At 35.7% G+C, this 13,977-nt stretch overlaps 1 protein-coding gene across 1 annotated transcript in view; it reads left to right on the plus strand.

Annotated features, from left to right (window-relative positions):
- LOC114876213 (neural-cadherin) overlaps nt 1-13,977 on the plus strand; it is a 371,715-nt gene that overhangs the window by 83,171 nt on the left and 274,567 nt on the right. Inside the window, exons 9-12 of the mRNA XM_046288745.1 lie at nt 291-437; nt 4,342-4,533; nt 7,301-7,312; nt 9,065-9,255. Coding sequence (XP_046144701.1) covers nt 291-437; nt 4,342-4,533; nt 7,301-7,312; nt 9,065-9,255 — 542 coding nt within the window. The remainder of the gene's footprint in view (nt 1-290; nt 438-4,341; nt 4,534-7,300; nt 7,313-9,064; nt 9,256-13,977) is intronic.

Here is a 13,977-nt window from a genome sequence, read left to right on the forward strand (position 1 = left end):
TTAATTTGAATTTTATATAAATATTATATTTTAACGTACAAAACGTTTTCGTTAAAAAATTGATAGATCTAATTGTAATCGAAATATTGTTGGATATGTTTCGTAGGTCTGAGTCACAATTGATCCGGCTCAGTCGTCCAAGGGCTAATGAAACTATGAACATTAAATTCAAATTAGATTAATATAAATTTTTGGTATTTTATTATCAGGATTTTTACAATAGTGATTTCAGTGAAAAGAAAAAGGGGACAAGGTTACAGGTGTTACAATTAATTTTAATGGTTTTTTAGGTATTCGATCGTGAGGGAGATGATGGAAAGTTCGTATCTGTTACTGTTAAAGCAACAGATCAAGGTGAACCTTCTTTGGAAGGTGTCTGTTCCTTCACTGTTGAAATTACTGACGTTAATGACAACCCACCCCTATTCGACCGTCAGGTGAGTGATTTTGTAAATTATCTAAAAAGAAGCTAGGTTATATGATGGTTAAAAATAATTATTATATAAATCAATTTGTGGAGAAGACTCTATCTACAATGCTAGAAACAGCCACAAATGTTCGAAACAACTATTACATAAGCTTTGCAAAATATAAAAATTCAGAGTAGCGTCATTACTGAAATCATAAAACAGGAATTATGCTTACAGTTTTATATTTCACAAACAGAAATCAATTTTTACTAGATTTTGAGCTTTTCATTAAACGAATCAAATTATTATTCAAGTGTTGTAGTACAATTTAAAAGAAATTTCTACGGTCGATCAGGAAATACTATATACGTGTACATATAATTAGAAAAAATTGTAAAAAGCTTTAATAATATTTCAATCATAAAGATAAATATAAATCCAGAACATACGTAACGAAAAAAGAAATCATGATATCTCCATTACATCATACTCGAAAAATAGAAGAAAATTTTCACGAGTACCTACATATTCTATGTCAAGTTGATATTCTAAATTTATTAAAGTTAAGCAAAAAAATTTGCACTACAGAATAAGAATTGGGTTTTTAATGTTATAAATATTTTACAAATAGAAATTATTTTTTTAAATTTTCCAGTTCGCATTAATTTACATTTTATCATACGCTTCATTTCGGAGTTTAAATACTTAATGAATTAAAGATTAAATAATAAAAAAAAAATTCAACCATTTAACTAATATATATTTTATACAAATCTCAATTTTAGTTCAACTAGATAAATTTTAAATTGGATTAAATTAAAACCTGATTCATAATAGATTGAATAATTATTATTATCAATAAACCGACATCATGTACCTAAGTACTAAAAATTAATGCAATATATCCTAATTTTAATATAATAAACTATAATTCAAAATATAGTTAATAAACAATTGCAATACACGCGTCATATTACATCTGTAAGATAGTATAGACGAAAGCGTGCCCTTTAATATGCACTTAATTGTAAGTTGATATCTCAAGTGGTTCTCGAGATATAACACTTTAAAGTTGCCATTCAATATATACGGAGTATTGAATGGTCATTGATAATTTCGCCAGCGGCGTGACCTACTTTTTTCCAGAAAATGCATACGCGCGTAGTAGTACTATGCAGAGATGAGAAGTTGACGAGCGGGACGGCACAGAGGCAAAGGGAGCAGTTCGCACGCTCCGCCCTGTCCCCACGTTTGGTCCTCGCGTTCAAAGTTCGCCGCAACGCCGACTTCGTACCAACTCACTTTTGTCACAGTCTCATTTTCCTTCTTTGTCAGACGACGCGATCAGTGTGTGACCGCATCGTCCAACAGCGCGCGACGATCTAGAATGGGTGTGCGTGAGGCGTGACTTACCGACGACGACCAATCGTACCCGCATTCCTTAAGCTCGTCAACTTCTCATCTGTCTATAGTAATAGTAGTAGTAAAACAGCTTGAATCAGCGTATGCCAATGACCACAACTCCCGGCTTGGGATTGGTCAGTGAATCCGAGTAGGGACTGGCCTGTGCGAGTGAAATAATCTAAATTACGGGTATCTTTCAACGACGATATCTCGAGAACGGCAAGTTCTATTGACATCTAACGAAATGTACTTTAAAGGGAAAGAATTGCCCTTTCATATGACGGTAGATGCAGTACTTTAGGATAATATTTGGTGAAGCTGTGCGACGTTTTTTGAAGGCCACCTTTTCTCGTGATTAATTGATGATGAGTAGTATCTAGTGTTGCATGTTATTAATTAAATGGAAGTTCGTGCACTTATAATGAAAATAGTGGAAAGTTCAATGAAAAAAGAACAAACTAGAGCTTTATATAATACGTTTGTACGAAGTTGTTACAGTAAGAGCGAAAAATATCGTGATACCTTTTAAGCTAACTTATATAAATCACTTTAGGATAAACTTAAATTGTTGATGAGATATAAATAATGACTACGAGGCTCTTAAAAATTTCTACACAAGTAGTGGTATATTGAGATAACACTATTCAATTATGTCATGTTCTTTTGGAAATATTTTTGTTCATGTTAATTTGTTTAATATTGGTTATAATTAATTTTTATGGAAGTTTAACATAGAAAATATATTTAGTGTGATTAGTAACTATGAAAAGTAAAACGTGAAAACATTTATGGAATAATTTGTATAATTTAAAATCTGTGTGATGATAAAAGTTCATTGTAATAATATTTCTTTTATAGATCTAATTTGTAAGAAAAACGTAGCTTCAATAACTTTTTCTAAAATCCTTACTACATTAATCATTTCGCAGAAAATTGTAGAGTGGCATATTATATCTGAATATACTGATTAAAGTTGCTTTGTTATTATATTAAAAATAATGTTAGGTAATTATTTACAATACATTAATTTAATTGACCTTTCGTTTGATTTAATGTATATTGTGCTTTATTTGAACAATTGCTTGATATCGATCGTTGAAACGAAGTATCAAAGAATAGTGTTTCATTATTAATGGATAGAAGAGGCGGGTAAAATTGTCTTTCACGTGGTTGTATTGGATCATTCGATGGCCTTTGAAATTCAAACAGTAACCATCGAAGCATACAAAGAGACCAGTTTGAAAGAAATGCAAAAGATGGTTGACTGGGACAGTTTGCACTTTGTGCATGGCATAACAATTAGGAATAGATTGATTCGCTCAGAATGAATGAAATTCTTCGTAATTTGCATTCTCTTTGTTAGCCACATGTTAGCCTTTCTATTTTCGTTTGAAACATTTCCATTCAATAATTTGTCCTGCAGCAGTTATCTATGTTCAACTTACAATTACAACGTGTAATTATTATCCTAAGAGTTGACGTACAAAGATTAAAAATATTGAAAAGGATTAACACTACTATTCAAAGATGGAAAGTAAACTAGCGGGACGGCACCGAGGCAAAGGGAGCACTTCACACGCTCCGCCCTGTCCCCATGTTTGAACCTAGCGTTCAAAGTTTGCCGCAATGCTGACTTTATACCATCTTGCTTTGTCGCAAAGTCTCATTTTTCTTTTTTGTCCGGCGACGCAATTAGTGTGTGATCGCATCGGCCAATAGCGCGCAATAATCTAGAATGCATGTGCGCGAGGCGTGACGTACCCCTAGTTCCTTTCCCTAGTTTACTTTCCATCTCTGAACAGTACTTACTTATCACACATTGCTTAGATCAGGCCTGTCTAAAAGTAACTGCTAGAAGCGAAAGAGCCATTGCTCTCATTCTTACCGCTTCAGACTTCCCCCACCATCCAGTAGTGTCAACAGTGGGGCAGCGGTTTCTCGCAGCATGAGTAGGAATACGCGACAAATATTGAAAGAGTCGTGAAACCAACTGGAAGAGTGGGGGGAGCCGAGCGCGAGCTCCGTGGTAGGGGAAAGAGCCACGAGTGGCCCGCGAGCCGCAAGTTAGACAACTCTGGCTTATTGTTAAGGCTGGTTCAGACACGGCTAGTAGTTTAGTTGAGTGGCGAGTAGTTTAGTGTATGGACACTAGAGTTTAGTCGAGTAGTTTAGTAAAACGGTTTAGTCGAGTCGATCCGTTTCATTGGATTTTGCTGGTCGAGTAGGCTTCCCCCACCACTAACTAGGCTTGCCCCACCACTAACTAGCTTTCGTGACAGACCTGTCCGGACGCATTTCTTCAGTCAAGGGATATATCTTGAACTCTTGATTTTCAAAGCTCAACTGTACTAGTCCGGACACTTTTCTATGCACTAAACGGTTTAGTAGTAAGTAGCTACTCCCCACTCGACTAAATTACTAGCCGTGTCTGAACCAGCCTTTAGATGTAATTATAAGTCAAATCGTCATTTCTACTAAAGAAGCTAAATTTTCAATATATCCTCAAATTTCTTCTCTTTTTTTCCAGCGATACGTAGAAAACGTAAAACAGGATGCTAGTATTGGCACAAACATTCTAAGAGTATCGGCATCGGACGAAGATGCCGATAATAACGGCGCTATAACGTATTCGTTGACATCGCCGAACAATGACCAAGGGTTGGAGTACTTTGAGATTCAACCAGAGTCTGGTTGGATCGTCTTAAAGAAGCCTCTAGACGTGAGTATTTCAATTCATGATAATTTACATATACTCTCTTTAGCAGTAACAACAACAATGGTTCTATGGAGGAGCATCGTGCGTTTCTCGAGCAACGAACATCTGGTTCTTCGATTGTACATCGTTCACCGATTCGTCTATCGTATTTAAAAATACTTGTAAGCCTATATAACTACGTATATTTTTATAAAACAACGTTGTTATAATTTAAGAAATTTTGTTACCCACGAAGAACTGATTGAAAGCCGAGAAGCCACGTGGCATTCTCCATACATATTATGCCCGAATATATATGTGTACTCACACACGGGTGTATATTCAATTGATACATTCGTGTGTGTGTGTACAAGAGATTAAATATGTTTATATCTATATTTATATTATATAAAAACAAAGTTGAGTGTACACCTTCTGCCGATATATATATATATATATACATCTATATATATTGTATATTGTACTTTTACGTTCAATTACGTTCTTTAAACACCAATCCGTTTTGTTGCTGATCGGATATTAACTTTGTATAACAATATGCGTTTGGTCGGCAATTATTTCTCTAATTATCACAAATATGCAACGAAATGAGTTTCCTTTTTACGGCACATGTATAGAACTTTTTAATTCCCATTGATATGCACAATGTGTTCACTATGGTAAATACTTAGCTATGCCTGATTTCCTTCAAACGCTTCATGTACCTGAATCGATCGACCGTTCGGGCTATTTTTGCAACAGAACACTCTCTCTCTGTCTCTTTCATTCTTTTCTATCGAGAACATGCTCGCGGCGCGAGTACCTTTTTTAACAAGTTCCAAAATCGAGCTTTCGAACACCTCTTGTCCAATTTTTTATTTATCGCCGTATCGGTCGTCGACGAACGTCTTTTCTATCATTTTTGTCTCTTTTTCTTTCCGTTTTACGTTTCCCGATTTTCTATTTTTTTTTTTTTTTCTCTCAAGAAACAAGAAACTTTTCCAGTCGATCTTGTTCTTTTTTGTTCTGTTGTTCCTTCAAATTTCGATCGTTCTCAACACGTTCCACGTTATTTGATTTTGTACATTTTTATTTTCAAAATTCGATGAAGATTTGTACTGCGCACACGGACCGGTCAGAATCCGTTGATCGACGTACACTTTTTTTTCATTTTCCATCCTAGCCATGAGGAAAAACTGCCTGCGTGTTTTTCCTTATATTTCTTTTTTTTCATGGACTTTTTCGTTTCTTCTTGTTTTTCTTTTTGTACACGCGCCACAGAGCGTCGCGGAAAAACAACGGGAAGGAAACGAATGAATAACAGAGCAAAAGGAAGAGAAACGATACGAGACCCTACTAATTACCTTTTAATTAATTCTCCTTAAACTAAATACTAATGTGAATGTTTTTCAAAAGGGAAGTGATGTTTTTTGAACTTCCAGGAGCAGGTGGGAACGACATTTTTTGAGCCCCACGTACGGTGTACTTCAACCTCTACGCATTTTGTGGTGCATCAGACATAAACAATTTTTGAAAATGCTTGCAAATATTTTATATGAATGTGTTTTTGATTCCTTTACAGGAACGGATCTCGCTCTCGCTCCTATTATCCTTCCTTTCTCAACTCTCTCACTCTTTCTGTTTCCTCTCTTTCTCTCTATCTTTTACACTATGTTTCATTATATTTTTTTCCTTCTCTATTTTTTGTATATTTTTTCTTTTGGTGGACTTCAATAATTTTGCATTTTGTTACATGCAACTTCAGTAATATTTTTACTGTTTTTCTTTCTTTTTGATTTTTGCTCAATCAAAAGTTGATCGTTCGAAAGGAAACAACTTTTGCAATTTGTATTCTCTTGTCACAAAGATTAACTGATTTTTCTCTCGATTTTTTTCTATTTTCATATCCTTGGTACTGGAACAATTTCATTACCTTTTTTTTTGTCGGATTCTTTTGCATTTTGGTATTTTTGATTTTTGGTTTTTTTCATCTCGACGTTTCCAACTTTCGATCCACCTGTTCTCCCTCAAACTGCGACGTGACTGACAATGAGCCGAATAAAAAGCCAAAATAAAAAAAAAGAACGAAACGAAAGACATTTTTTGTCGAGAGCGCAATAACAATATAACCGTAAGAAATCTGTCCGTGGTGTGACATTTTTTCTTCTGTGATTGGGGCGGCATACCACTGTCGTAACGAAACAGAAATAATACGGAATAATGCAGATCTATAAATACAAACGACGAAGCAACGTAACGAAACATATATAAAAAAAAAAATCCACGGTACAAAAAAACGTCCATCGGTTTTTGAGTGTCGTTAAAACGAAAGAATCAGACGAGGGGTCGTCATGAATTTTTTTTTCCTTCTCTCTGTAACTCCGATTATCCTCCTTTTTGATTCCGCCCTCTCCAACCCCCTCGTGCTCTCTTTTATTTATCACTATTTCTCTCTCTTTCTTTCTTTCTTTCTTTCATTCTATTTATTTCTCTCTAACTTTCAAAATCTTTCTCTTTGTCTACCTCTTTTTTTCTTTCTCAAGTCGCCCTATTCCTCCTGATGCCTCTTTAAACGCATTCTTGCTTGCATGCAAATGCCTGCATTGGTTGATTTCGTAAAGGAACTAATTTGAATTTCTTATTGTTTATGTTTGTGTTCATTGCACCATTTACTTTCTTCGGATTTGATGATGATGATGATGATGATGATGATGATGATGATGATGATGGTGATGATGATGATGATGATGATGATGATGATGATGATGATGATGAAAATGATGAAAAAAAGGGCTGTTTTCCAGTAAGTAGGAACCACATTCTTGTGTTTCACATTTTGCATCGAGACACCAAAAAGTATAACATGATATACAGCATTGTTATACCAGTGTAAAGAAAAGCAATGAAAAAGAAAGATATACATATAAAAAAAAGTAAGAAGAAATATGAGTTATGTGATATTTGGTAGAGCGGCTTTTCGTTATTGATTATTGATTGTATTCAATGGTTTTTCGATTGTTTCGTTCGCCTCTGTTGTTGTTGTTGTTCTATGATTATTGTCACTCGGAGACGTCACTCTGTTTTATTTTTTACTTTCTTTGTATAGCTCTCTCTCTCTCTCTCTCTCTCTCTCTCTCTCTCTATATATATATATATATATATCTATCTCGCTATCTCTTTCTCTATCTCTCTCTCTTTCTCTGTCTCCGTCTTCGATCAATTCTTTCTTTATTTTTTTTCTCCTTTGGTTTTGATATTAATTTGTATTCAAGATTTAATACCAACTGCGATATTTCTGCAATTTTTCTGTTCTCTTTCGGTTTTTTCTTTTCATTTCGAACAATAATCGCGTTTCCGTTCGTTCTCTTGTCCTGGTCTCGAGTGTATCCGTTGGTGAAGGACCTCCTTATGATGATGTATCGCCGATAACCATTTCATTACCTTTTTTTTGCTTTAATTCTTGGATAGGTATTAGTCATTCGAATTTTTAACCCTTATCCAGTTAAGGTGAGTTTAATGAACTGACGTATGTACCTACTTTATATAGTTCATTTAATTCTGAATATACATTTTCAAAAAGCTGAATGTTTTTGAAAATTTATTATAAAGATGAAATATACTTTTTTATCCAAATTGCATCTTGATACACATCTGTTTAGATAAGGGTTAAACGAAAGACTTTCAAGCATTGAAAAAATAGAACGTAAAAATAAAAAAGGGTCTAAGATTGAATTTTAATTTTGGTTGTTTGAAAATTTTTAAATTGGAAGCACGATAACTGAATAAGAAAGTAAATCCTATTCTATTATCGTATCGAAGACAATTTACAAATTAATGTAATAAAAATCTGGCACTGAAACAAACATAAATAAAAATTAACGTTATCGGCACGAATAATTATTTCATACTGTTGATTTTAAATATCATTTGAAAATTTCATTATGAAGGAATTTCAACTTAAAATTCGAACGAATGTGAAATCCTTTAAAAATACATTCTTGGTTAACTGAATTATTTTGAAAATTATAATCTTTGTCTCCATACCGGGTAAGTATCCTCCATAGGGATTCCAATGAATCAAAGTGTCAATCAATTATTCTACAATAACTGATATTCGATAATGATAGAAATTTTCAGGTTAATCAGAGATTGGTGAACACGCGGAAGATAAATGATAATCGAAAAGGTCTGGAACGATGTAAACGGATACCCACGAGACCGTACGGTCCTTCACTATCTTCTATTTCTTTCGTTTAGATATACCCTTCGGGTCGTTTTAGACGACCGCGCGTAAAAGTATATACTTCGCCACCGAGTGACTTGCCTCTCGTAAACGTCAATCAAAAGCAGTTAAAAAGAAAAAAGAAAAACAAAAACCTAACGAATCTAAAAATATACCAAACAAAAAGATCGAAAGCAAAAAAGCAGTCATCAGAGAAAGTAAAAACAGAATAAAAAAAAAAAAAAAAAAAAAAAAAAAACAAATAAAACAATCCGCTAACAACAGTCCCAAAAAAGTGTCCTGTGAGTTGACGGCCCAATGTTTTGCCATTAGCGTGACAGCTATCGCCTGCGAGTACGGGCCTCCGACAGAGGGACGCAAGTGTTGTACGCAGATGTGGACGTTGAGTTAGACGTCGTAGACAGAAACAATAAACCACCTGTGTGGGATGCGAATGTATACGGCCCCATTCACATCAAAGAAAATGTCACAGTGGGTACTGTAGTGACGTCGGTGAAAGCCAGGTTTGTATGCCACGACATGACCGAGACAAGACACGTGACATGCCGTGCCGTGCCATGCAATGCTACTCCCTTTTTTCAGTCATTCTTTCGTTTTTTTTATTTGCAGTCGGTATTGGTTTTATTAACTCTACGTTTCGTTCTATTCAATCTTTCACCATCTGTCACCGACTATGTTCGTTCAGTCTTATTATATTAGCTTCACGTTTCACAATTTTCAGTCGATTTTGCGTAACCCTTTTGTTTGTGTCTTCGTTCGTTATCATTTTCAAAGCGTTTTAACTGTGTTGTCTTTCTTTCATCTCTGTACGTACATGATGTAATTTCATCGGGAGAGGAAAAGCATGTATGGTTATGCGCGGCGCGGTAGATCGCTGATTGGTCGGACACTCCTAACTACTTACTACTTACTTACCTACTTACTACTACTACTGTTACTACAACTACTACTACCATTACTATACTATTACCACTACTTTCTATCCCTTACTTATGTTAATTATTACCATTCGACGGAGTCGGTTTCTTTGGATAACTTTTGGGAATCGAACGTCACCGAATCAAATACAATATTAGAGTTTGAAATAACGTATTTTGAATAAAATTTCTAATAAAGTCCTCTGTATTTACTTAATATAAATGAAAGAGATTCGGTGCAAGATGGTTGCCGAAGGATCGACGAAACCGGCTCCGACGACTATAGCGGAAACCATCCCTAGATGTGTACGAGTTCGGAAAACCGGATGCCGGATTGTCCTTAGCGCGATGATCCGTATAGGGTAGGCGAGGATATAGCGAGAGATCCAGGTCCCCGTAGACGGGGGAGAAAACAAAAAAAAAAAAACTTGTCCTTTTTTCTTTCACGAGCAGAGTACAGGCAGGTGCAGAAGCTGGCATCAGCGATTGCCGATCCTCGTTATCTAGGGGCCTTTGGTGTCCCCGTTGTAATCAGCACGCTCAGCTTCCAGTTGGCGCTAGTCCCGCTTTGCTTAGAGCGTAAATCGCGCTAGTAGAGCGTTAAAATTGAGCGAAGCAGCGGCTAAAGCAGAGAGAATTGTCGTCGAAGCCGAATCGACGTTATGATTTAACATGTGATCTAACCAGACACGATGAACACTGGCTACACCAGGGTGCGAATGTTCAAATAATGGCCATCAGAATTGAAACGTGTGATTAAGACAGACAGACACAGAACGCGATGGACCGAAAGAGAGAGAGAGAGAGAGAGAGAGAGGGGCACGAGAGACTCGAGAAAGAGCTAACTAGGCTCATCCCGAGATTCAATTGTTCCAACTGCCACGAGTCATTACGACTGACACTAACGCCATTGTTTTTTGTTCCCGTTTGTTATACACGCGGTCTGGTGTAGCGTGAGATGTACAAGCTGGAGGCGATGGCCCAAGACAAGGGCTTCCCGCCCTTGTCGCGAACGGTGGAGGTACAGATTGACGTTGTGGACCGTGCTAATAATCCGCCCGTATGGGACCACATAGTGTATGGGCCGATCTACTGTAGAGAGAACATGGCCGTTGGGGCTAAAGTTGTGTCTGTTAAAGCCAGGTCTGTCACACTGTTAATGCTCCGTGCGGCTCTGCACGAACCCGCCCTGCACGCAATCTCGTGGCAGTATTGTTCTTGTGCACGTTAATTGATATTGTGTACGATTTCACACACACACACACACACACACACACACATATACGTACGTATCTACACATTTGGTCACACAGAGATACACGGGCGCGTATAATGGATTGGGTGATTAATAGCGATGGGATCAAGTGCAGTATGTATTCACAAATTAGAGCCAAGTTTTATTTTATGCAAAACATGAGTTCCATTTTATGAGCTTCGAATATTAATCAAATGAGATCGTATATGTGTGCTTGCGAAATACTCGAAATATACGAGTTGGTTTCGAACCCCACAGTTATGAAATTAATACTTAAATGCTGAAGAATACAAAATTGCAGATATACATATATCTATCATATAAATAAGGACATTACTATGACTATTTTATTATTACATTTATTAAATTAAATATAGATTTCTTATTTTTTTGTTTTATTAGCTGTATCTTAATGTTATATTTACTAAACTAATCATACTTATACATATTCTCATTTTTAAAAGTATTTACAATGTACATACATACATTCTTTTATTCACGTATGAATTCTCGTTCAAATATCCTGTTAAAGAGCACAAGGGGTAGGAAACTTAAATACTTGAATCAAGGTTTAATTACGCTTTAAAGCACTTACCTCTTATTTCTGAAAGTACTCGTAAGAGGTTCGAACCTATCTCTAGGTTTGAGTATACTCGCAAGTATCGCTGTTATTTTAGAAGTACTCGTAAACTAATTAATCAATCGACTAGATTCGAAACTATTAGTAATATACTTGAATCCCATCGCTAGTGACTAACGACGGGCTAAGACATCTTTGGAATTTTCAATTAAAAAGGTTATTACAAAATCATAAATTTTTTTCTTGGATAAGCCGAGATCCTCGAATGGGTCGACTGTCTCGAAGCGGTTAGAGTCGTTTCTTGAGTAGCATAGTAGCAGCTGTATCAACGCTTGAGCGAGTAAAGCGCAGGCAATAATGTGATAGAATTTTGGTATAGAGTTACGAGGATATATAATGTATCGTTGTATCTCAATACTATTGCATGCATCAATTTCTAATGTTACAAAGCTTATTCTGTTGTGCTCCCAAGTTGATCGAGATCGTCAAATCATTTCAAGATCTCTGTGTCTCCTGATGATTTTCGATTGAAGCATATTTATTGAACAGTAAACTGGTGTCAAAATTGCCCGTCGTTACACACGATAACTAACACGAGCACAGGTGGACACGCATACACGTCAGGTGGTGAGCACGAGTATACGTTTGAACGGAAAAACGGAAAGAAGAAAATATGGGGAAACACGGGGTGCGATTCGTTTGCGAAAGCTCGTTACTCGCTCGTACGAGTCGCGCATATTGGGTGCCGAACAGATGTTATTGCGCGTTTTTTTTTTCTTTTTATGGGTGATTCTAGCCGGCCCCTTGTAATTTAAATCGTTTGTAAACGAAATACATCTTCTCACGAAGCGACTCGTTCGATTATTTTCAAACAACGCCGCGAAACATTTTAACAACTAAGGTAATTTTATAATATATTTCATTCTAGCTTTTTTAGTGGATTGAAAATTGTTGGTGATAACACTTGGGGAGGAAATAGATGCACGTATAAGGAAAGACATTTGATTCATGCTCGAATGATGCTGGTACCTTATTTTGAAGCCTGAATTATGGTTTAAATAGGGGCTTGAGTTGTGGTATAATTTGATGCTAGTGATTATGTCAGAGATTGCTATAGTGTTACGATGTAGTACCTTGTCAATTTTATTAATATGTCAATTGAGATGATAATTAATAAATTCTTGCCGGCTTATTGAAAATATAGAAGATCGAATGCTTTTGTTAAACAAATAGATTGTCGCTGTTTTGAATTATTTCTATCAAAGTTTGCATATACTTTTCAATTGCAATATGTACTGATATCTCTAGACAGGAGTAGATTGATATTTCTACTCAGAAAGTTTTATATAAAATGTTTCAGATTTTATTTTTGAAGGGATCGAATAGAAATGTGATAAGTTAAATAATTAAGACATTTAATTAAAATTATTTTATTTAAAATTAAGACATTTTCAAAAATAATTTAAATGCATACACTTTATCTTTAGTTAATATATTGCTTTAATTGTGATGAATATTAATTTAATTGCAAAAAACCAACAAATTTCTATACCAGCTGAAATTCTCTATTCAACAAATTGAATGGAATGTTCTCTTTCCGAGGAAATTTTCTTTGAAATTAGCACGCAGTATTTCACGAAAGGGGTCACTAAGCACACCACGATTTCGTTCACTTAATGCAAACGTTCCTTCTTTTTTTAGACGTGCAACCGAATAGACCGCGGTGAAAAGCATCAGCACCGGAAGGTATGCTTTCGATTACGGTTTTCGAGCGGAACGTCCGCCGGAACAGATGGACTTCCGGCACGAACGAATCGGTTAATTACGCGTGCATTTGAGCCAGATGCCGTGACCGCGTGCTGTCGGTGCAGCACTGGGATCAATGCATTTCACGGTGCACACAAAGTCCAAACACATTTCGCATAACGTCACGCGATCGTTCGTACGTCAAACACGTGCCAATTTCTTCCTTATTGCGTTTGAGGTGCAGGCAACAGATGGGTGCAAGATTTTATAGCACAAGTTGAAAGTACATGCTGGAAAGCATAAGATATAGGATACGGAAGGATATGACAAAATCTTGCAGATTGTTTTATTGTATAGACTGTACATTATTTTGATATATATTCAAGATTTTTTAATATAAATTATGGAGGGATGTGAAAGATGGAAGAGGAACAAGGGCTTATTATTAATTTTTTTGAAACACTGAGCTAAAAATATGGAATACAACTTTTTCATATGCGGCTTTATATGTGAGAAAATTAAATTTTTAAATTCTTCAAAATTTGGTATTTGGAAGAAAATTATTTGCAGCACGCAGCAATCAAACCATTTTTTCGTTAATTTAACAATATTAATTTGGTATTTTAGAAAATTTATACTATTTTTTTCTGTATTGATAGTACAATCAGAAAGGAGGAGATTCTACATGAAATAAAAATATGTCATAAAATTGTTTCATGTAGAGCTT

Source organism: Osmia bicornis, chromosome 2, assembly GCF_907164935.1.
Source record: "Osmia bicornis bicornis chromosome 2, iOsmBic2.1, whole genome shotgun sequence".
NCBI lineage: Eukaryota > Metazoa > Arthropoda > Insecta > Hymenoptera > Megachilidae > Osmia > Osmia bicornis.